The 24,124-nt window shown below is 52.6% G+C and overlaps 1 protein-coding gene across 2 annotated transcripts in view; it reads left to right on the top strand.

The window, feature by feature from the left end:
- The window catches only part of GALNT14 (polypeptide N-acetylgalactosaminyltransferase 14), a 219,912-nt gene extending 197,847 nt beyond the window's left edge, over positions 1–22,065 (top strand). Inside the window, exons 10-16 of one of the 2 annotated variants that reach the window (XM_012167384.4) lie at positions 2,457–2,583; positions 4,675–4,767; positions 9,564–9,647; positions 10,125–10,269; positions 20,168–20,287; positions 21,481–21,592; positions 21,782–22,065. In XM_012167384.4, the coding sequence (XP_012022774.1) occupies positions 2,457–2,583; positions 4,675–4,767; positions 9,564–9,647; positions 10,125–10,269; positions 20,168–20,287; positions 21,481–21,592; positions 21,782–21,783 (683 nt within the window). In that variant the 3' untranslated portion in view covers positions 21,784–22,065. Of the gene's footprint in view, positions 1–2,456; positions 2,584–4,674; positions 4,768–9,563; positions 9,648–10,124; positions 10,270–20,167; positions 20,288–21,480 lie in introns of both variants that reach the window. The other variant, XM_004005800.5, reaches the window with a different exon arrangement.
- The last annotated feature ends 2,059 nt before the right edge of the window (positions 22,066–24,124 follow it).

The raw sequence follows: 24,124 nt of genomic DNA, 5'->3' as shown, positions 1-24,124 counted from the left end.
TTTCATTTGAATGCAAGTAAGGAAGCGACCACAGAAACGTATGCATATTTTTGGAAGAAAGCTTGCAAAAAATTCACAGGTTATATCCATAAGCAAGGCCTCTATCTCAACTTCTGAGGGGTGTGAGAGTTTTCCTTTCTGGGAGCTAGAGCGAACCCTGTCTTGAGATCCTGGAGAGGAGTTGATTGGAGTCCAGTAGATCTTAGCCCTGGGGACTAAATTCACACACATACCATCATAGTTGGCTGCACTGAGCCCTCCCACCCATCCGAGCATCACTACAAGGTGGAGAGCTGGATGTTGGCCATCAGCTAAGCTCACTCATCATCTCCCGCAAACACTAGGTTGGGGCCCACGATTCCACCAGTGCCCCAGCCAAACGCCAGGTTACCATATATCATTGACTTCTGTGGGGAGTCAAAATCTCCAGTGTTAGGCCCACAGATTTCAAGCGTCTCCTGTGGCAGAAGCAGAAAGCTGTAAACTGTCTAGGAAGTTGATAGTGGACACAGGCAGGTGATGTCATTGGCATCCATGTCTTAAAGAGACTTAAAGAGGAGTGTTTTGTGTCACTGAGCTTTCCATTGCACTTAAGAGTTTTCACATTTACTCTTGAAGTTCTACTTTAATGATACTAACAGCAACCCTGTGGTGTACTTTTATGATCTTCATTTGACAGGTGAAGAAGCCCAGCCTCAACTAGGTCAGGTAGGTTTCCCCAGGGACGGGGCTAGTGGATTTCTGCAGACTCAGGGCCAAGTTATTCCTGTCTCTCCCCACCATATGTTCTTGCCATCATTTGTCAGCAGTCTTGAGAAGTCCCTTCCTCACCCTCGTGTCCATGTTGCCCCCGCTCTGAGGGAAATCTGAGCAAGCTGGGAATGAGCTCTATCCTGCTGGGCAGGTAGAGACAGGTATCGAGGAAGCGTGGCCTGCAACTTTCCCAGGGACACAAGACAGGAGTCAGGAGGGGACAGGGAGAGGGTGAGAGAGCAGGTGAGGATCAGGATGAAGAGTTTGTATCCAAGCCCTTGCTTGCAGGGTTGAAAAGAAGGGAGAAAGACAGTAGGACATGGGAGGGACAGAGGCTGAGGGAGAGGACCCCATGGTAAGGAAATCCAGGAAGGTGGGGCTCAAGGTGCGGAGCGGCAGGGCCCATCAGATGTGGTGGGCAGTGGTAGAATACCCACATCCTTGGTCCCTGCTCGTGGACACCAGTCTGTTTCCAGAGGCAGTCGCCCACCAGCCTGAGTGCTTCCAGAAGCAAACTCCTCTTTCTTCAGCTTGACTGTAGAAGCGTGGCCCAGGCAGGCATTCCAGATGTGAAACTGGCTCTTCCCACTCGTGGCATATCCAGCGGGGTGCAGGGGGCAGCTGCACTGGCTGCAGTCAGTAAAGGGGTGCCCCACCTGTAGAAAAGTTACAAGCAGTAATGGAACGCCCTCACAGCATTCGAACAATGGCAGTGAGGGGGTCCGCCCCCACCACCCTGGTATAGCACCGCTTCCTTCTCGGGCAGGACCGCTGCCCTAAGCCTGCGGGAAGCAGCTTGGAGGGAGAAGGGCACCGGCCAGCATGGTCTCAGCCCACCCACCTCTGCTGACTCTACCTCACCGCCCTCCCCGAGGTCCCTGCCTCAGCAGCCAACCGGGGAAATGGGTTTGTGTGCAAACCCCTACCCAGGCGAGCACCCCAGCAACAGCTTCGAGGCTTCCAGCACTTTCTATGGTTGTTCACAGCTCTTGGCTATGGCTCAGACTTCCTTCTCCGGGCTATGATTCAGATGTCCTTGCAGGAGATAGAATGGCCTCTCGGCATTGACACCTTGTCCAGGTGCCTCCTGGGAACTGGTCTTGTCTGTCCCATCCTGGCCATGTGGCTTGCCAGCCTGTCAGAGTGGGAAATGCACTAACTCCATGACAACCCCTTCTATCTGCACCTTGACCAGCAGAAAATTCTCCCAGAGTCTCTAGTGGAAAAGTCTTTCTCCTTGGTCCTGGTTCTGACCTTCTAGGGTCATAGGAGCTCGTCTAATCAATCCATCTTCCACCCTGAAACCTTCCATATACTCAAAAGCAGTTCTCTCAGTCCCTGAGCTCCTCTGTTCCAGGCCAAAGCATCACACAGAGGCCCCCACGCCGCTGGCCCCTGAGAGTGTTCCAAAGGCGCAGGCACAGCCCTCCATGTGTTCCCCTGTGTCTGCCAGTTTCCTTGTTAAGGCAAACCACCCTCCCAGGTGTGAGTTATTAGCATCCTCGTGGTGGGCAGGGAAACCGAGGTAGCAGGCCCGTGGAGCACACAGTCTGGCTGTGGAGTCGGCGCCCCAGGCAGGCTGCTGGCAGCCCTCCCCTCGCCCTGGGACCTGGGATTCCCTGGCGCCTGGTGTCTCGGTGCTGCCAGCCTGTGCTGCTCAGTCTAGGAGGCAGAGCAGTGAAGGGGGCGTCGCTGTCTTGCAGAAATCTCCTTCAGGGTGTGGATGTGCGGGGGCAGCCTGGAGATCATCCCCTGCAGCCGAGTGGGCCATGTCTTCCGGAAGAAGCACCCGTATGTTTTCCCAGATGGCAACGCCAACACGTATATAAAGTGAGTGTGTGTTGCGGGGGTTCGGATTCCCCGGGGGTGGCATGGCCATGGGCTTTTCTGGTGATAGGCTGTTGCTCTCCCAGGTTCTCTGGTAGGTTCGGCTGCCCGGGTGTCGTGAATGGACAGGGGTTGCGTGTTATGCTTGCTGGGCCACAGCCTGGGCGAGAGAGGTCAGGCCTGCCCATCCAGGTCCAGGCTGGAGGCCTTGAGGCCTTTCTCCACCCTTGACTTCTCCCAGGCTTGGCAAGGCCCTGCCTGTGGCCTCGGGGCTTCGAGTCACTGGGCAGCACCCTCCTGCAGGGCTCAGGGCTCTGGGTATTTTGTGTTCTTTGGGGCAGGGGGAGGGCAGCCACTTTTGCCCCTGAGTTCTAGAAGATCCCCTGCAGGGATCACCTTCAGGCTGGGTCACCAGGGGAAAGGCGCTTGGGGAAGATTCGGGAATGGGGAAGCACAAGTAGATACAGCCCAGATGACCGCTCCAGGGCCTCGCGGGTGCACAGAAACGGCCAGACTGGCGTAGTCCCTGAGGCCCTGGGCTCCTTTCTTGGGGCTCGCCACTTGCTGCCCAGGGACAGGACGAAGGTCATAGGGTCTCAGTGACCCAGCGACTCCCACTTGCCTATTCTTGCTTCCTCGCTCCCTCCATACACCCGCCTCCTTTTCATGATTTCTTCAGCTTGTTTTCTCTTCTTTAGAAATGCCTCTGTCCTTCTTTTCTCTTGCTGCTCGTCTTCTCCTCCAGCTTCTTCTCCTCTCCTCTCCAGTCCTCTTGTCACTTGACCCCCTCACTCCCCATTTATTCCTCCTTCGCCCTTTGCCCCTCATTTGGTCCAGGGAGGGGGAGCAGAGCGCCTCTTTGAGGGTTTTTCTTCCCCTGCAGTGTTTTCTTCTGGGTTCTCTCCTCCTCAGTTACTCGCACGTGTGGACAGGTGTGGGTGTGGACAGGTGTAGGGGAGCTGTAGGCTTGACCAGTGACCTTATGCTGGGCAGGTTAGGGTCATGAGAACCCCCTTAGCAGGGACTGGAGCAAAGGCAGGGCTGCCTGGGGTCTTGACAGGGAAAGATGAGCTGGGATGCCTGGTGCAGGAAAGTCAAGGGGCTATGATGTGGAGTGGGGGCCAGCCGGGGAGTACGGGGCAAAGCCTCGAGCTCTAGAAAGTTCTTTGCATTTGAGACTGGGCCCTGCTTGCCACCAGTGGAGTTGAGGGGAAACTTGAGGCAGTGTGGTCTCGGCAGCATCCAGTGTGCTGATGGTTAGGCCAGTGGAGGGAGTTGGCAAGGAGCTGTCTTCAGTGCACCAAAAGCTGGACTGCATGTGCAAAACTCCTTCAGGTCCACGGGCTTGAAGGGCAGGCCATGCCCTCTTGGTGACACCCCCGAGTCCATGCACTCAAGCCTTGGGAGGTGCTGCTCGGGCTTCTGATTGTTTTCCCGTGTCTTTTCTTCCTGGTACCCTGGTGTCCCGGATAGCTGAGTGACAACATCCTCCATGTCTGTCTCTTTTTCTGTGACCTTTGGGGTCAGACTCACTGCAGATAGCTAATTAAAAAATAAATAAATAAAACTTCAGAGTCCTGGCAAACATTTGACCAAGATGGCTTGGTTACTTCATTCTTTACACCTGCGCCAAGCTAATCAGATGCCTGTGCAAATCTCGTGCGTGACTGGCTTCCCCCTTGGAGAGCTGCGCCCTTTGCTGATAGGGAGAGTTCTAGAACAGGAGCCCACAGATGACCAGAGATGAGATGGTCAACACTCTCCCCTCTTGTATTGGCACCAAAGGAGCACACGAGATTCCTCCTGGCTTTTTTTCTCTTTTTCTGAGAGCCATGGGAAGTTCAATTTCTGGTATAATTTCTCTGGTCTATGCCTTTTGGGAGGAGGGTATGTCATGACTACTAAAATCCTGTGTCTTGGGGGAGAGGCCCCTTTGGAGACTGGTGGGCTCAGCACCCTGGGGAGAATAAAGTTACTGGACCGTGGTGGCTCCCATGGGGGTGACACTGCCCACTTGTCACATGTGTGTATTTTACCTAGATATGTCCCCGGTCCTCTCAAATAGCCTGTCCCTGACACTCTTTGTCTCCCCAGGAACACCAAGCGGACAGCTGAAGTGTGGATGGATGAATACAAGCAGTACTATTATGCTTCCCGGCCATTCGCCCTGGAGAGGCCCTTTGGCAAGTAAGTGTCTCCCCTAGTTGGTTTGTGCAGACAGCCCAGAGCCCCAGCTCACTGGCCCGAGGCGAGAGGGTCTCCCAGGCCGCCAAGCCCCTCCAGACCCAGGGCTGGGCCTGTTCTCCCCTCCTATGTCTTTCTTCTTGCTCCTGCCTAGTCCTGGGCACAGGGCCCCAGGCCACGCCTGTGGGAGACCCTGGCAGCCTGGACCATCCACTCAGTGGGTAGAGCATGCCCTGCACAGTGGACTGGTGTTTCCAGGTTTCACAGAAAGGTGGGATGCTGGGCTAAGCAGCTCTGCTCCCTCTAGATTAGAGTTCCCTCCTCCTCCTCCTCAGCTACTGAAGCCTTAATCCTCCTATTTTTAGGAGGAATAGTACTGTGTAGATCTCTAGAGCAGGGCTCCAGCTTCATGGGGGTGGAAGAGGACAGGGAGAGGAGTTAAGGGCCAGATGCCATTTCATGAGATGCCTCATTAGTCCTCTGCAAACTGAGAAATGGGTATAATAACCCCTGTTTTACAGATAAGGAGTCTGAGGCTTCTACAGCTTCAGGTACTTGCCATGGATCACACCATTATAGGAGAAGCTCAAATCACACCTGTCTGATCCCCAAACTTTGTGATGTTGCATTCCCCAACTCAAGGCTGGTTTGAGTAGAGAAAAATGGCAACTTGATTGATGTTATATTCATCTTTTTTGAGAGGGGGCAACTGGTGGCTTTTGTCATCTGATGTCCCTCAGTCGTACTAAGGCTGTGGAACAGATGGCATGTTTGCAGCCTACATGCCATCGATCGAGCCCATCACTCCCAGGTAGATTAAATCACGAGCCTGCCAAAGTGTTTGCATTTCTGAAACTGAACACCCACGCTGGTCTCCGCTTCTCCTCAGAGCCTCCCACAGTGTTTATTCTGAGTCCTCAGCTTACCTCTGGTTCATTGGCCATGTCCGTCCACCCCTCCTTTCTTCACTGCCTTCCCTCTCCAGCTTGGGTTCTACTTTCTTGCATAAGCAGAGTGCTTAAAAGATGTTGTCCTTGAATCTCTTGCCATGTTGGGCATCTACCTGCCCTCCCAGGCCTCCCTCTTGACCTTGGGTGAACCTGACTTTGTGCCGTTTCCCACTGTGGGCAGGCTGCTGAACAGCTCTGGGAGTATTGGCTGGTGCTGCTAAACCTCTGTGGCCATCCGGCTCAGGGAGGCCCTCCGCGGGGCTCTTAATCCTGCCCCCTTGCCTGCCGACATTCTCCCTCAACCTCCATTTGTACCTTTTCCATTTTCCCCAGCTGCGGAGTCCGCCCTGCTCCCACTCAGCACGTGACACCTCTGTTCTATAGATGAAATAGACAGCACCAGCTTCCTGAGCCTGACCACCCTGTGCCTGCGCTATCCTCCTGTCTCTTTTATCTGGAAGAATAAGGGGTGCCTCCCGCTGTGGCAGGCCAGCCCTCTACCTGTTCCCCAGATGCACCCTTCTCTCCTGCATTCATTCATAAATCAGTACTGATCAAGTTCCCACTGCCTGGATTCATCTCCTCCTGCCTCTCAGCTTCTCAAACTTTCATGTGCACACAGATCTCCCGGGGATCTTGTTACAGTGTGGATGTTGGTTCAGTAGGCGTGCATTTCTGCAAGCCCCAGGTGGTGCTGTGCTGCTGGTCTGAGGACCTCAACTCAAGGAGCAGAATTCCAGGGTGATGGTTTCCAGACTCTCTGCATGTCTCAGTCACCCGGGGAGCTTCAAAAACTGCTGCTGCCTCTGTTTCAGCCTCAGAGAGTAGACTGAGTCTGGACTGTGTCCTGGGCTGTAGAATTTGTAAAAGATGCACCCCCCCCCAACTAGGTTACTCTAACCTGCAGACAGTGTGGGAGCCTCTGTTCCAGGGGACTTCACCCACCCTGTGCCTTCACGCTCCCTGATCACCCCACTCTTGTCTCTATTGCATGGCTCCCATTAGTATTTAAATTTATTCTGTATCTTACATATGTTTTAAAAAATGAAACAGAGAAGGAAAGAAAACAAACTATAAGAACTCTCCCTCAATCCAACGCTGCTCATCACCTACCTTGTCTTCTGCTCCTTCAGAGCCAAGCTTCATGAAAGAGCTGCCACATTGCTGTCTGTGGCTCCCATTTCCCTGCTTCTGACTGTGAGCTGAGGCCATGGCCTCCATCCCCTACGATCACTCCCACCTGGCCCACCCATGGCCCCCTGGGACCCTTACCTTCCTCGATTACTCCATTGATAATGAGTCTTCTCCCACCCAAACCTCTTCAGGCACCCCTCTGATCTCAGTTTCTAGAACTGAAGTCTTGGCTCTCATCCTGAGATGCAAGCTGCACCCTCTCTGCCCACCCTTGTATGTTGGTCTTCTCTGAGGACCTGTCATAAACCCTTGTTTTACTCCAGGTTTTCCCTGCCATCGGCCACCTCTGTGCTGCTGATAAGCACGTTTCTATCCCTCTCCTGCACCTTTCCTCTGAGCTCCAGCCCTTAGAGAAGGAAATGGCAATCCAACCAGTATTCTTGCCCAAAAAAATCCCATGGACAGAGGAGCCTGGTGGGCTACAGTCCATGAGATTGCAGAGTTGGACACAACAGAGCGATTAAACACATCCTGCACCTCTCCTGAGCTCCAGTCCTTATGTCCAAATAGCAACTGGACATCTCTGCCTGGATGCCCCCCAGGCTCCTCTGACTCAACAAGTTCTAACTGAACTCTTCCTGTTTGCTCCTAAACTCGCTCCTTTCCCCATATTCCCCACCTTAGCTCTTCCATGAATCCTGTTGTCAAACCAGAAATCTTGAGTGTCAACCTTGACTTCTCCCTCCCTGTCCTCCGACACCTAAACAATTACCAAGTCCCAGAGATCCTGCCTCACTCGTAAACTGATCATCTGGATTATTGCAAATACTAAACATTTAGCCTTTTTCAAATGATGTCATTCCTATTCTCATGTTGCTTAGCATCTGGTGAGGAGATGCGGTTAATGCTGTATAAGAAGTTCCAGTATCATGAGGGCGCCCAGTCCAGTCTTTGGGGTGGAAGGAGGTGAGGCTTGAGAAAGCAGGGCTGGTTCTGTGTGGCTGCCAAGGAAGAACAGGGTGTATGTGGAAATCAGGTGTACTGGTGGAAGAGTAGAGAGAATGAAACCTGTCCCTTCTCTCCCATCCCCATCCTACTCCCCTGCCAGAAAGCATGGTCAGCTCTGGGTTTCGACAGTGATCTCCTAACTGCTCTCCCAGCTTTGGGCACCAAACTCATTAACCTTCAGTTGCTATTGTTGTTCAGTCGCTCAGTCATGTCTAACTCTTTGAGACCCCACAGACCCAGATTCCCTGTCCTTCACTATCTCCCAGAGTTCACTCAAACTCATGTCTGTTGAGTTGGTGATACCATCCAACCATCTCATCCTTCTCCTCGTCCCCTTCTCCTCCTGCCCTCAATCTTTCCCAGCACCAGGGTCTTCAGTGAGTCATTTCTTCACATCAGGTAGCCAAAGTATTGGAGCTTCAGCATCAGTCCTTCCAATGAACATGCAGGGCTGATTTCCTTTAGGATTGGCTGGTTTGATCTCCTTGCAGTCCAAGGGACTCTCAAGGGTCTTTTTCAGCACTACAGTTTGAAAACATCAATTCTTTGGCACCATCAGTAGATGCTCTTAAAGGAATAATACTACCACATTATACTCTGTTTCAAACCCATCTGTGGCAGCCCATTGCCCTGAATATAAAGGCCAAGCTCCTTCTTGGTATTTCACAGGACCTTTATGACTGCACGTTCACCTCTCTTCTTGCTCACCTCCCCTCTCGCACCCGCCCCCCAACACACACACACATTCTAACCTGCACCACTGCTACCGCCAATAGACCCCTTCCCCCTTCACATGCACTAATCTCTCTTTGCTGTTCCCCTGCCACTACCAGGGGCCCCCACTTTACCCTCTTTCTGGTTTGTCTAGACAATGTCCACTTTCCTTCCAGCTTCCACATCACCACCCAACCACCACCAACCTGATAAGCAAGGGGCCACCCCTGAGGTGCTCCCACAGCCCCTGCACACCCACCCCACATCCACCCTGGGCTGTGAGCACCTGGTTCATTACCTGTCTCTCATGCTTGAAAGCTCACCATCAGGTCCCTCTTGGGCACAATGCCTGGCACATACTAGGTACTCAGTAAGTGACAGAGGATGGGATGGCTGGATGGCATCACCAACTTGATGGACGTGAGTTTGAGTGAACTCTGGGAGTTGGTGATGAACAGGGAGGCCTGGCGTGCTGCAATTCATGGGGTCGCAGAGTCAGACACAATTGAGCAACTGAACTGAACTAAAATGAAATATGTGATGGCCAAAACCCAGAACCAGCTAAAGAGAATTCTTTGAGGCTGGCTTGGCCAGGATGGGGTTTAGCAGGTGGGGGAATAAGGGTGGTATTTTAAGAGCAGAATCCAAAGAGGGATTTGTGAGTAAGTAGACCCAGAGCCCTGACAGTGAATTATTAACAACACGCCAAATATTCTTATAGCTTTATTTTTAATGAAAAGTAAAAATAGCCCCAAATTCTATTTCCAAGTAAAAGCACAAATCTTTGGTGTCTTCACTGCTCCACTGTGAGGTATTGCCAAGTGTTTCCATAGCTCTCTCTGGGGCTCCCAACATCTCTCTTAGTTAATTTCTCCAGCACCCTCCAGAGATTCGTGGGTGCAGAGAGTGGGCACGGGCTGCACGGGGCACCTCCCAGCCTGTCTCCAACCAGCTGTGTTTTGTCTCTGTGTCTCCCCGCCTCTGCCACCCCAGCATCGAGAGCAGACTGAACCTGAGGAAGAACCTGCAATGCCAGAGCTTCAAGTGGTACCTGGAGAATGTCTACCCAGAACTCAGGTATCCGCCCTGTGCTTTGAGCCTTTGCTGCCTGCAGAGAGAGACACTCAGCTAACTTGGTTTGGAGAAGGGACTGCCCGTGGCCATCTGTATGAGGGGTTTTAACTAGGTGGAGTTCTGAAATGACCAGTTGGCTCCGCTTATCCCGGAAACCAGAGAGAGAATTTTATTCATTGGTGGCATGAGGGATTGAGGTTGGCTTCTGGTAGCATTTCTCAGCTGCTGGGATTTGAGCTCTGGAGTGTGACCTCAGGGCATGGACTCACTGATTCCAGGCTCCAGACTCCTGAGTCATTCCTTGCTGCCTCATTCCTAGTGGCACCTCTCCCATCCTCAGGCCCTGTTACAAGTCACTGTAACACAGCCAGGGCGACATGCCCCTGCCATTTTCCAGACACTGCCCAACCTCTCCAACAGCTGGTGTTACTGTTAATCCTAAGAACCGCGGATTCTCATCCCTCCATGGCCTTCCTCTAGGGTGCCCAAGGACTCTTCCATCCATAAGGGCAGTATCCGACAGAGGCAGAAGTGCCTGGAGGCTCAGAAGCAGAAAGACCAAGAGATCTCCAGCCTCAAGTTAAGCCCCTGTGTCAAGACCGAAGGCAAGGATGCCAAGTCCCAGGTAAAGTAACCTGGGACTACTTGAATGGCTGGGGATACTTGAACATATGAATGTGCTTGGCCTCTGCTTCCTGCTTTTGCATGACCCAGGTGTCTAGCTATACCTGGAGCTCTGCATCAGAACAGGAGAAGCACAGTGCCCCTCACTCTGGGACTGGGTTCACTCCGCTAGGTTTCCAAATGCATGGGCTTTCTCTTAACGATGCCTCCCCGGACAACTTAGCACCTCTAGGAATTAACCATTAAATTAGCAGGAGTTGAATGAAGATGTCCAAGCTGCTGCTGGTAAACCTGGGCTGGATCAGGCAGGGTGGGCAGCACAGCCACCAGAAAGGCCACTGCCTCCAGGATGGAATACCTGCTCTATGAGTCTCCCTGCTGATCTCACCCTGTCTTACAGGCAGTCACATCAGTGGCAGTACGGCCTTCCCCATCGTCCACCATTCCCGTCTCTGGGCAGGTCCCTTGATCATCGCTCTTCTGCCCTCTGCAGGCCTGTGGCTCCACCGCTGCTCTCTCCTGCATCCCCCAGGTCCAGAGGGACCTCGGTCGCCCCTTCTCAGAAAGGTTTCCTTGTGCCTTAGCTGATTCATCAACACTCTGTGAGTGTTCTGCCCTCTGAGGATCGAGCTCTTTTAAAAGTCACTGGCCCATTCACAGCCTGTCTCAACCTCTGTAACACTTGGCCTGCTGGATGCATTAGAGCTTGTCCATCTTGTAACTTCCCTCCTGGCTCTGGGGACACTGGATGATCCCGATTGTCCTGCATTTCTGTTCTTTCTGCCGCTTGTCTTTACTGCTGGCTCCTCTCCCCAGCTCTCAGACCCTTATGGTGAATATTCACCAAGGTTCTCAATTCACTGTTCTTTTCTCTGCGAGTGGTTTCTTGGAAATTTTATTCATGCTTTCAGCTTTAGTAACCTCCTCTGTCTTACTGATTCACAAATTCAGTGTCTTCACCCATCCGTGAATTTACTCATTCATTCATTCACTCAACAAACATGTACATTCTCTGCTGATTGTGGGGATGGACAGACAAAAGGCCATGTTATGGGCATCAGTGGCCCCTCGAGGGATCTAACACAGAAAGGAACAAGTCAGCAGCCGCTGTGATCTAATCTCTGCCCTGGAGAGAGATTGGTCCGTGATGCTGTAGAAGTGCAGAGCGAGGGTGTCCAACCTCTGCATGAGGGTTGGGAAGTCTTCCCAGAGGACCTGAGCAGGAGTGGTGTCCTCAGAGATGAGTAGAAACACGCGAGTCAGGAAGGGGAGAAAGGGCAGGCGGGGAAGTCCAGTGTGTACCACGCCCTCGGCCTGGGAGGCAGAGTGCCTTTCAAGACATAGTCAGAGGGGTGGAATGTGAGGGAGCTATGAAGGTGAGGCCGGAGAGGAAGAGGCACATCATCACAGCCTCTTTTCCCAGCTGAAGAGGTTGAGTTTTATCCTCAGGAGTAGGAGCTGTGCAAGCCTAGGAGATGGATGGAGGCTGGCAGGTTTACACTTAGCTGACCCTCCCAGACTCTCCCTCTCAAACACTGGGCGATCGAGTCAGTCCACGGCCATGACAAACCCCTCTGAAACTCAAGCCAACAGATGGCTCCAAGCACCTATCAGGCTCCCCAGCCATTGCACCGTCCCCTAATTCTCTCTGAGTGGTCACCTTTCCCAGGCTCTGAGCTCCCAGTCCTGTGCATCATCTCCTGTGGCTCCTGTTTCTCCTACATCCCCCATTCCTGCAAGACCCAGCCCTCCTCCCCTCAGAATAGCTGTTCTTGGCCCAGGCATTCACTTCTTCATGCCAGATCAGCAGCCCTCAGGCACTGTTGACAGCTGGGGCTGGGTCAGTCTGTGGTGGGGACCATCCTGTGTGCTGTAGGCTGTCTAGCGGCTCCCCTGGTCCCTGCGCACTGGATGTCAGTAGCATCCCCACCCCACACACTCACCAGTCATGCCAATCAAAGCTGTCTCCAGGCTTTACCAAAGGCCCCTGGGAGACAAGACCACTCTGCTTGGGAACCACTGTGTTAGATTATGGCCACTGCCTCAAGTAACCTGTAGTCACCACACCATAGTTCCCCATCCCCATGCAGCCTTCAGTGGCTCCCCAGTGTCTGCCACAAAAACCCACGGCCTCGGCCTGGCACTTGAGGCATCACACCCCCACCCCCAGCCTCCAGATTGCCGAGATTTTTCCAAAAATCATCTCTGCTCCAGCAGGACATGGGAGGGGGCTGCCTGAGTCAGACAGGAAAGGGGGAAGGAGACAGAGGTGTCAACTGTGCTTGAAGTGTGGCAGCATGGCTGAGAATGATACCGCTTGTCAGTGGCATTTTATAAAATGTGTGAGGAGATAACACACATCGCTCTCTTCTGATTCTGTGTGTGGGCCCTGCTTGTGGGGGATTGCAAACAGCCAGAATGTCATTGCCCCCCTTTCCCTGGAACAGAAGTTTGCCTTGTCTGTTTGTAGCAGAGTAGGGGTTCTTCCGTCTTTGGTTGCATAAGAAGTGGCAGCGGGTAGCCACTGGCTCTCTGGGTCTCGGGAAGGAGTCCCCCCAACCCCTGTAACCTGGCCAAGGAAGATGCTGCCAGGCCTTCATTTAACTGGAAAGGAAAGGTCCCTCTTCTGGCTGACATTATGGTGGAGTGAGGAAGGGGAGAGGAAAGAGCTGTCATTGTTGGAAACTACGGCTTATCATGGAAACAGTCTTCAAGTGAGCAAAGAGTTCTTTTCTAGAGGATCTCGCCACGCTGTCACTCCTCTCTGCTTCAGAGAGAACAGCTGGGTGTGTGTGGCAGCAGTTCGAATTCAGGAAATGGAAAGAATACACGAGTTAGGAAGATGTTCAGTTTTCATCAACTGATAACACCTGCCGAGTGTGTGTGGTGCCCTGGGCACCAGGCTGTGTGCTGGGGTACAAGGTGGGACTAAGCGCAGGTTAGACACAGCTCTCTCCTAGCAGGGCCCACAGCCAACAGCAGGCCTGGGGTGCCTGTCCAAGTATTCTGAAGGTGTTGAACCCATGAAGAGAAATCCACATAGTTATTTCAGCCAGACGGGTCCCCCAGGCGTGTGCCTGGGGGTGCATGCATGTGTTTCTGGGTGTGTGCGTGTTCGAGCCCGAGTGTGCATGGAGGGTACACCCTTGTGGGATTGACTTAGGTTACCTTTCTCTTCCTTTCAGTGTCTGCTCCTCCTTCCTGCGTAGACTCCCTGAGCTGTCCTCCCGTTTCCCGACCCCTCCTGCTAATGCCCTTGCCCTCCTTTCCTCCTCCCCCTTCCCACGTCTCTGGCTTCTCCTATCCCTTGGCCGTTCAGAGATGTCGCATTGCCCCTCAGACCCGGACTCTCTCACCTTCCCTCCTGCCTCTGAGAGACCACGTCAAGGAAGCGATATAAAAACCCAGTTATGTAGATATTATCCTCATTTTACGGATAATGAGACTGAGGTCTGGAGAGATGATCCTAGGTCAGATGCTAGGAAGTAAGGAAGGCAGGATTTGAAAATCTGGCCACCACACTACATCTGCTGTTGCTGCTACTGCGGCTCGAGTCATAACTGGTTCCAGGGCCCTTTTATTCCACTGAATCTCTGGAGAAGATGTCCGTCTCTGAGGCCCCTCCTCCCAGTTGTAAATATTAAAACTAGAGATCAGCTCCTCCTTGACAGGAGATAGCCAGCATGAGGTTCTTCCTCTTGGCTGGTTTCCAGTGGCAGCCCCTATGAGAAGGAAACCAAGGTCACACCCCACGTCAGGGACCTGGGAGCGCGCAGACCCGATATCGACGGGAACTGAGCAAGAATGTGAATGGAGGCCCGCTCTCTGCAGACTCCACACTAGCCCAGGGGACGCACACGGCTCTGCCTTCCAGCCTGGGCTGCCCCCTTTTCTTCCCACCTCACCTCTGTCCCCACTGTGAACTCCCAGCCTGCATCTCACCATGTGGTCACTCTCCTCCAAACAGTCCCCTTAGGGCCTGGGTGTGGGTACTAGGAACTCAGTCAATCCTCTGGAATGGACCCAGGGAGAGAGATCCACGCACGTCCTGAATTGGGCTCGGGTCATTTGGGTGGTGGGTTCTGGGGTCCTTGACTTGTGAGCAGAGCATGGGGGTCTGGGGCCTTGAACTCTGCTTCCAGTTGGCCACTCACTCTGCAGGTGGCGTGTCCCCGGGCACGTGGGTGTCCGTGATGTTGAGAGAAGTCCATGTGACCATGGCTATCTTCTGGCTCCAACAGCGGCTTACCACCCTGCTCTACCCCCAGCCCCATCCATCCCTCACCCTGCCTTACCTTCCTTTCTTCGCTTGTTTGTCAACCTTGGGAACAAAATAGCTAACCTGAGTGTGTTTTCAAGATGGTGGCAGCCTGGTACCTTGGGTAGAGAGTGAGAGAAATACACCATCAGTTTGTAAATATGTGAAGCCCCAGGAGCCTCCTGGGTAATAAGTTTCGCGTCAATTTTATTGGATTCCCTAGGAAAATATTTGTGAAGGATAGGAAACGACAGATGTACCAATCTAGTCATATCTCAATTTAAAGAAATGGGGAAAACATAAAACTTGGCAGTGTGTCCTTCTACCTGGAAGCCCAACAGTTCAGGCTACCGGCTTGTGAAGGATTCAGGCAGGCAGCTGGGGGGCCTGGAGATGAAGATCAGAGCCCTTCCCCGCAAGCCCACACTCGCACTGGCGCCTCTCCATGAGTCTACACATGGGACAGGCTGCCAGCAGTCACTTCCCCACCTGACACCACCCTTCCTCCCCAGCTTTCTCAGCACACCCTTGTGCGTGGCCCCTGCATGACTGCCTCTCAAATGTCACTCCTGGGAGGTAAAGCAAAGGCAGTTTTCCAAAGGGAGCCCTCCAGGGCCGTCTCTCCTGTCGGGGTCCTGCACCAGCACAGCCAACAGGCAGTAACTGAGCTCTTGGTCCGTGGCCAGCACCATCTGGACATGTCTGTGCACCACCCTCCATGTAAGGGGCTGCTGTTACCTTCATGTCACAGATGAGACTAAGGCGCAGAGTTAAGTAGCTCATCCAGGTTTGGGGGTTCATAAACAGGCGAGCCAGGATCCCTGCCCCGGCAGTCACTCCAGGACCCAACACAGTATGTCCTGGGTGTATTCTCACAGCGAGGGAGGAAAGGACAGGATGGATCGGAAACGAAGACTCCAGAGTAAGTCTAGTGAAGATCCCAACTTCACTAAAGGAGGGGAGCGTGTCCCAGAGCCTCCCCTGGTCAGAGGGCCCCAACCTGGGTGTGGCTGAGCTCTGTCCTTGCGGGTGGTGGAGAGTCCCAGCACGGCTGATCAGTGCATTTGGGGGATCCCGCAGCTATACAGGTGTATCAAGAGGTCAGCTAAACTGAATGTTCACTTGAATCCACCCGTTCATGCCCAACATCTTGTCTGAAGTGGGCTTCCAGGGCATGTTTGATGGACCAGTATGATGCCTGGTGTGGCCTAAGAGGTTCAAGGCCAGCCCATGGCCCCAGGTGTGCTGGGTTTGGATCCCATCTCACTGAGGGGGTCCCCTGGCATTGCCCAGAGCAACCGTTGACCTCAGTCCCCCTCCCATCAAATCGTACCTGCCTCCCAGAGTGGCTGTGAGGGTCTTGTAGACAATGAAAGTGGAAGACCTAGAACAGGAGCACCCCTCGGCATTACGTAATTGTGGCTGCCGAACCACAGAATGGCCAGCAAGGCTGGCTCCCATCCTCTGTTTCTTCTCCATTGTTTATTCTTCCCCACATGGGGGAATTTTTGAAATGGAAACTTACCACCAGCAGAAAATGAGGTGCACTTCTGCCTAAAGGAAAACACAGCCCCCTAACTTCTGTCAACTTGGGAATCTTTTTCTGTCCTCACCCAACCACTCCTCCTTCCCACGTGTCGGGAAAATATTGTTTGCAGAGATTCTGCTCCAGGGGCCAGGCCCGTAGCTCGGTATTCCACGTGCGTCTTCTTACATCACCTGCACAGCAACCGTCTGAACCATGTCAGTACCCCCATTTCACAGATGGTGTAAGCAAGGCTTAGATAGACTGACCAAGGCTACCCAGGTCATATGAGAGTCTTGCTAAAGCAGGACATGGGCCACCTGCCTCCAGAGACCAAGCTCTTAGACCAGGCTAGGGTTTCTCAACCACGGCACTATTGGCATTGGTATTAGATGATTCTTCATTGTAGGGACTATCTGTGCATTGTAGAATGTTTAACAGCATTCCTGGCCCCACCTACTAGCCAGTAATATCCCCAACCTAGTCGTAGTAGTAAAAAAATGCCTTCAGACACAGCCCAATGTTTCCTGGGTAGGTGGCTGGGGGCAAAAGCACCTGAGCTGAGAAATACTACCCTAGACTTATTGCTTCTTACCTGCTAGAGGTGACTCTGGACCATTCTAGAGTCAAACCCTGCGCTGAGCCCCTGACTTAGCTTCTTGCCTGCTTCCTTCAGAACTTTGCTCCTTCAGGTATCTCCTCATGAGAACTTCTTCCCTCTCTGCTTCTCCATCCAGTGCAGGATGGTGAGCCCCAGGCTGAGCGCTGTGGCCAGATGGGCATTTACTAGAGAGAGGTCTGCTCCCCACTGACAGGCACTACCATCTCCACTCACACTGGCAGCTCCAGCGATGTCCTCTGAGCATGGAAGGCCGGCAGGTGGTCCAACCTGGACCATACCCTTACCATCATCAGTCCCCATCTTTCAGGGCAGGAGCAAAGCAGGTCAATGGCCAGGAGGAGATGCCGTCCTCCAGCTCCTCATCAGTCTGTCCTGGAGTGGGGCAAGGTGGCCCACACCGCCTCCAGGATGGCCCCTGGGGTCTTCCCATGGATACGGCTGTCTGTGTGCACTGGGTTAGGGGCTGGGACTTCTCCAGTCCCCCAGAAGGAGCTGTCAGTGCTTGGCGATCAAGGCCAGGCCAGCCTGAGCCACCAGTGCTGCCTTCTCGAATTCATTTCTGACTCTGAGATTCATTTAATAAGCCCATTCATCACCGGCCATTCTGGGAAGCTAGACAGGCTGCAGAATGGGAATTGGAAACCCTCTCCTCACTTCCTGCCCTGCCTGCTCCTGTGTTGTGCTTCCCGTTAAGCGTTCTCCTCTTCTCTGCGCTCCTCTGGGAAAATGCAAGAATGGATTATTCTGATGCCAGTAAAGCACCAGCTAATGGAAAGTCCACGTGGTGTGAGGGCTTCGATCCTTGTCTGACCTCCCTGGGGGTTGGTCGGCTCAGCCCCCAGCCCCACAGTGTACCATGTGTGTTCCTTCCCAAAAGGCATTTGTGGATGGGAGGTGTCTCGGGGCACAAGGACCACCTCTCCCCACCCTCCCGCCTGCCATCCCCAGCATTTCTGGGTTTTGAAGCCCCTAAGATACTTAAAAAGAAATGCCAAAATGGGTTTCCAGAAATTGTGGTATGTGTTAAGTTTTTGTGTTTAATCAGTTAACTTTTTTAATATAAAAAAACACAAAGCCGGTGTATTATAGTAATCATAAGATAATTACAGGGTTTATTTTTTAAATGCTAATTCACGGTTCACTGCAAGCTGTGTGGTCGGGTAACAGGACAGAGCGATGAGCTTCATCTTTCTGCATCGCTAACTGTGTGTTTAGCCTCATTTCCCGACAATGCGGAAGTCTAACACTGAGGCCAGTTGTACCGTGGACCTAGGCAAATGGCCCCTGGGCAGCCCTGCCCATAAACAACGGCCCTTCTCTCCCCTCTCCACTGGCCAGGGGATTGTCTGGGCTCACACCCAGGACCTGTGTCCACTTTCTTCATTACTCTCCCCAAATGTTTCGCACCCTAGAGCCCACTGCTGAGCCTGATTCAGGACCCATGTGGATCTCTCTCCCTGGGTCCTTTGCAGAGGATGGACTGTGTCCTTAGTACCCACATCCAGGCCCAAGGGGACCCCTTAGAGGGGAGTGACCATGTGAAGAGGTGCAGGCTGGGAGTTCATGGTGGGGACAGAGGCAAGGTAGGAAGTAAAAGTGGGCAGCCCAGGCTGGGAGCCAGAGCTGCGTAGGTTCCCTGGTCTGTTGTTGGGTCTGCGGAGAGGAGGCCTCCACTCATATTCTTGCTCAATTCCCATCAATGTCAGGTCTCCCCGCTCCCCAGCCCCCAACATGGGGTGTGACCTTGGTTTCCCTTCTCATATGGGCCACTGTTGGAAGCTGGCCAAGAGGAAGAACCAGCTGTCTCCTTTCAAGGAGGAACTGATCTCTAGTTGCAATATTTACAACCTGGAGGAGGGACTCTCAGAGACAGACATCTTCTCCAGAGATTGAGTTGAATAAAAGAGCCCTGGAACCAGACATGATTCCAGCAACAGCGGCAACAACAGCAGAGAGGTTGGGGAGAGTGGATGCAGGGCCACTTCCTGTAACTGACTTAGGGTGACCTCTCTGACTTTACCTTCCTCGTCTATAAAAGGGGGATGGTAACAGTACCTACCTAACTGGAGTCGCCGATTAAGTTAATATGTGTAAAGCTCCCAGAACAGCGCCTGGTACACACTAAGTGCTCAAGAAATGCGAGCTGGTATTAGCCGTATCGTCATGGTTCTGGTCACCTCCGTGCATGTGGGTGCCTTCGCCTTTCAGCTAACCCTGGAGGAAGGCAAATGGTACGCATAAGATGGTGATTTCACAAGGCCAGAGGAGTATTATGCATTTCCTAATGTTTTTAGTATAAAACAGTTTTGAATAGATATAGGACTCGTTGGAGGAGTATGAAGAACCCCCGTGGACCCATGCCAGGCTTCAGGAATTTTCAGTTCACAGCCAGTCTTCATCCGTCTCTATGTCCATCCTACTCCCCAGGAGGACTTTCTGGGCTAGGTCTTTTCCTGGCACCGGTGGCCTGCTATGGCAACAGAGCATCGGCTGGACAGTGGGGGTGTCATGGAAGAGGAGGGGTACAGCGCTTACTGGGGTCCTCTCTGCAGCTCCCCTCAGGGCATCCAATTCACAAATCTCTATCCTGTGATGAAGGCAAAGGACAGATGCTATCCCTGTTTTACAACCTGGGGAAAAACCTCTTGAAGGTTCGAGTTTGACAACTATTATGCCAGCATTCCTGCCCCTGATTTAAGAGCTAGGTAGTGGCCCGAGCTGCTGGTTGCTGTCTGGTCTGTGGCACCTGGAACTCTCTTCTCATAATGAGCCTCACTGAATGCCCCTTCCCATTTGCCACCAGATCTCTGCTCGTCCTTCCAGTTCCTCAGCTCCTCCAGCTGCAGGAGCCCCAGGGCTGAGTGCTGGGTTCCCCTGGAGCACTGGTGTGCGTGCGCCCTCTTGGAACAGTTTTATTTCTTGTGACTCCCTTCTTTCCATCCTGCTCTTCTCCCACCCCTCCGTCGGAACACCTCCTCGTTCCCTTTGTCCCTCTGTCTTCCTGTTGTCAGAGATCTCATGTTCTCAGGGCACCAATTTGGACATCTTTTCAAAGAAGAGATGTTCTAAACACAACTGCAGGGGGTGGGGGGATCCCTGGTCACCTGCCAGGTGGCTGCTTTAAATGTCAAGTGTGGGGAAGGGACACGCGTCGAAACAGAGAAACTGGAGGCTGTGACGCTTAGCTGGGGTGTTGCTCAGTTTCCTGCCCAAGCCCAGAATTGTCCCTTGCCTCCCAGAGGTGACCTGCCTGCCCTAGGCTGGTCCCCTTCATTGGAGTAGGGTCGAGGACTTCCCTGGAGGTGTGACCTGAGAGTCTCTGACTCTTGAGTGGCATTTTCTCAGGTGATCTGTTGACAGTGGGGTCCTCCTAGGACCCCCACCCCCGTGCTTTGTACCAAGCTGTGCTAATTGTCACACATGGGCACAGTAGTGTCCCACCAGGGTGGCTTCCAAGCACCTTGAGCTGACCCTGCCTGGCCTCTTCTCTCCAGATCTGGGCCTTCACCTACACCCAGCAGATCCTGCAGGAGGAGCTGTGCCTGTCAGTTATCACCTTGTTCCCTGGTGCCCCAGTGGTTCTTGTCCTTTGCAAGAATGGAGATAAAAGACAGGTAAGTGCTCAGTGCATCCACCCTGGAAGGTGGCCACCTGTGTAGGTCTGAGTCTGTGTGCAGGAAAGAAAGAGGCCAGAGAGGAGGGAGAGTTGATAAAGAAGACATCCTTCTGGCTAGGAGAGAGGAGGGGAACTCTGGTCCCATCTGTGGTGCCCAGGCAGCCATCAGCTGCCATGTGAAAGCCTGTTGACCGCATCGGACCTCTGCTTGCACGTGTGTCCTGTACTGCCCAGTCCTGCTCAAACGCCCACCAGGATCCCAGAGCATGCAGGGACAGAGGCTGCAGGGCCACTAGGATGAGCAAGACTCGAAACTCTGCCTTCAGGGGCCTTGCTAGGGCTCTGGCAGAACGTCCCACAAATTTCATAGCACTCTGGGTGCATGGCATGCCTGGTTCCTGTGGGGGCAAAGTCGTTGGCATCACCCAGTTCCCACCAACTGGGTCTTGTTAGGTAGGAATGCCCATTTTTATGGCTCACCAGCTTTGTGAGCCTTGGCAGCTTCGTGGACGTCTCTGAGCCTCAGTTTCCTCCTCTGTGCAATGAGGCTGGTGATGTATATCATACAGGGCTGCCATTTAAAGCAGCTCACCAAGTCATCCATCCATGACACCCAGTCAGCGGTAGTTCCCCCGTACCTGTCCATCCCCTCCCTCCTTGTCTCGTGTGGTGAGGTGTGGGATGCAGCCACACAAGACCTTCTCTCTGCTTGGGCCCTTGTGTGCTGAAGCTCTTTGGAGGAGCAGAGATTCAGGCACAGGGAGCTGCCCTTCCATCCCTCCTGCTTCACCAGCTGCCCCTCTCCCCCCAGTCACTCTCTCCCACTTCTTCATGATAGTGTGGATAGCGAGTGTGGATCATTTCTTTCATTGCTTCTGTGACTAATTTGCTTCACATTTTCTGGCCTAGTGCTTGGAAAGTTATTGCCTTCTAATGAGTTTTCCTAGCAAACATATTGATTTTGCTTTTACTTTTTCTAATTCATTTTTTTAAAAAGCCAGCAACAATACCTGGGAAGGCAATTAGTTGCAGCTTTCTTCCTCCTTGAGACCGTGAAGTCAAGTCTCTGGATGACACTAGCCCTGTGGTGTCAACATTTTTGATAACACTGGAACTCGTGATACTGTTGCTAGGACCTAGGGCCTTAGTCAGAGAATCCCACTTAATCCTCTCCCCTCTCCAATTCTCCAGCAATGGACCAAGACTGGCTCCCGCATCGAGCACATGGCATCCCACCTCTGCCTGGACACAGACATGTTTGGCGATGGCACTGAAACTAGCAGGGAAGTCGTCATCAATCCGTGTGAGTCCTCACTCATGAGCCAGCACTGGGACCTGGTGAGCTCTTGAGGAAGCGTTTGGAATGAGCAGGGGCCATGGGGTGGTGCTTCCCTGGGTAAGACACAGACTGGAGACCAGGCTGCACGTGGCCGTATGCTTAGCAGAAGCCCTGAATGGGGAGATGGACGCAGAACTCCCCCCCACCCCCCAGGATGGGAGCGGTTGTCTCAGGGAGGATGCAGGCAAAGATGCAAGCCAGGAGGAACTTAGAGACAGATCCCCGTGTTCTCAATGCCATTAAGTTCCAGTCCTGGCCAGGTGAGCCCCGGAATGGTGTCTGGAGACAGAGATCTGATGGCAAGTGTTGATGTTTATCCCCTGTCTTACAAAAGAGGCCAGAGAAGAACAGCTTTCCTTGTCACTAGGCCAGGACTCCAGTGAAAGATGAAGAGTGGAGGTTGTTTTCAAAACAAATAAAGAACCTTTTAGAAGTTTTGTCTGTGTGTCTCTTATTTTGTTTCCACTTACGTTAGCTCGGAGCTAGGTTAAGTTCTCCTTTGAATTGGGACGTGGGGCTGATGGGGACTCGTGGCTGAAGAGGAGGACAGGGAGATGGAACCCTGCACCACCGACAGCCTGTGCAACCTTGAAAAGAGATAGAACTTCTCTGACCCTTCATTTCCTATGATGTCAAGTAGGGGAGTTGCAGTGTTTCCTCCCAGGGGAGGCACAGTCTCTCTCACCCAGGGGTGCTGCAACTATTTAGGGACCCCAGGCTTTGCCTGGGGAGACCCTGCTGCAGTGGATCCAGGGCAGGATCCAGGCTCCTCCCTGGCTGGAATCACTGCCCTAGGCATCTCTGTGGGCTCTGATGACTTTATAGTCTGTAGCCATTGGTTCAGGAGTTTCTTCCGCTAACAAACCCCCAGTGTGGTCTGGGAATTGGTTCTGTGGTTATCCATTCTTAGTAACTGGGGTTTAAGAAAAGAAACTCAGTCAAGGTAACTTCACTGCATGTCAATTTGTAATGGTCTTAGCTGTCTATCACCAAGTAACAAACGACCCCGAAACTTAGCAGCTTAAAGCAAAGCGCATCTCTGATCAGACAGTTTCTATGAGGTGCGGCCTCACTGGGTCTCCTGCTTCAGGCTGACTTCAAAGGTTGCAATCAAGGTGTCGCAGTGGTTGTTGGTTCCTCACTGTTGGCCCAAAGCTGCCCTCGGTTCCCTGCCATATAGGCCTCTCCAGCCCAGCAATGGAGGCAGGCAAGCCAGGAAGGCAAGGGTGCCGGCAAGACGGAAGAGACTACCCTTTCCAGCCTCATCTCACAAGTTACCTTCCATCACTTGTGCCACATTCTGTTTGAGAGAAGCAAGTCATAGGCCCAGCCACAGTCAAGGGGAGAGGATTTCACAAGAGAGCTGGTGCCAGGAGGTGGGGGTCACTGGGATCTGTTTTAGAATCCATCTTCCATCTTATACACTAAACAGGTGTCTGTCTCCCCTTCATCCAGAAAGCCTCCGGTGATGCTGTTCAAGCTGCTCATTATAAAATCTGTTACTGTGGAAAGTCAAGGGCTGAAAGTGCACACCCAGCATCTCCGCTGGTGACTGGATTTGTTTACGCTTTGTCGCCTGTTGCCATGTTTAGTTACAGTTTGGCTCTTTTATGGGGCTGTGTCACTTCCCACTGTGGAAAGGAGACAAGCCCACAGTAAAGACACCTATAGAAGACGTGTTCTCTTGGCTCCTTAAGCTATGTGTCCATGGGGTTTAAACCAGGCTTGCAGAGAAGAACAGATAGTTTCACCAGTGCCCTCTCCCCTAAGTCAGGGGAGCAGATTCTACACTAGCATAGCTAAGGGAGCTGCTGCTGTCCTCATCTGAGTCCTTGTCTCCCTCCATATCTGTACCTATCTGGGACTTCCCTGGTGCCAGGAAGGCTGACCCGTGCCTTGCTTCAGCTCCAGCGCTGGGCCTGACACATGACACTCTCTGTGAAGGTCTTCCTAAATGGTGACTGGAAACATTATTTCCTGTCCAAGATAAAGTGGCATTACTTTTTTACTCGCCCTGTGAAGTCACAGTGTAGGTGACCATAGGTCTTTCTCAAACACCCAAGGATGTAGGGAAACAAATGGAGGCCTCTATCCCAGAGGATTGCCAACATCCATTGGATCATCGAAAAGCAAGAGAGTTCCAGAAAAACATCTGCTTTATTGACTATGCCAAAGCCTTTGACTGTGTAGATCACGAAAAACTGTGGAAAATTCTTCAAGAGGTGGGAATATCAGACCACCTGACCTGCCTCCTGAGAAATCTGTATAAGGGTCAAGAAGCAACAGTTAGAACTGGACATGGAACAACTGACTGGTTCCAAATCGGGAGAGGAGTACATTAAGGCTGTATATTGTCACCCTGCTTATTGAACTTATATGCAGAGTACATCATGAGAAATGCGGGGCTGGATGAAGCACAAGCTGGAATCAAGATTGTCAGAAATATCAATAACCTCAGATATGCAGATGACACCACACTTATGGCAGAAAATGAAG

This window comes from Ovis aries, chromosome 3, assembly GCF_016772045.2.
Source record: "Ovis aries strain OAR_USU_Benz2616 breed Rambouillet chromosome 3, ARS-UI_Ramb_v3.0, whole genome shotgun sequence".
NCBI classification, from domain to species: domain Eukaryota; kingdom Metazoa; phylum Chordata; class Mammalia; order Artiodactyla; family Bovidae; genus Ovis; species Ovis aries.
The sequence above is the reverse complement of the archived record's forward strand: the minus strand, read 5'-3'. Positions and strand labels throughout refer to the sequence as shown.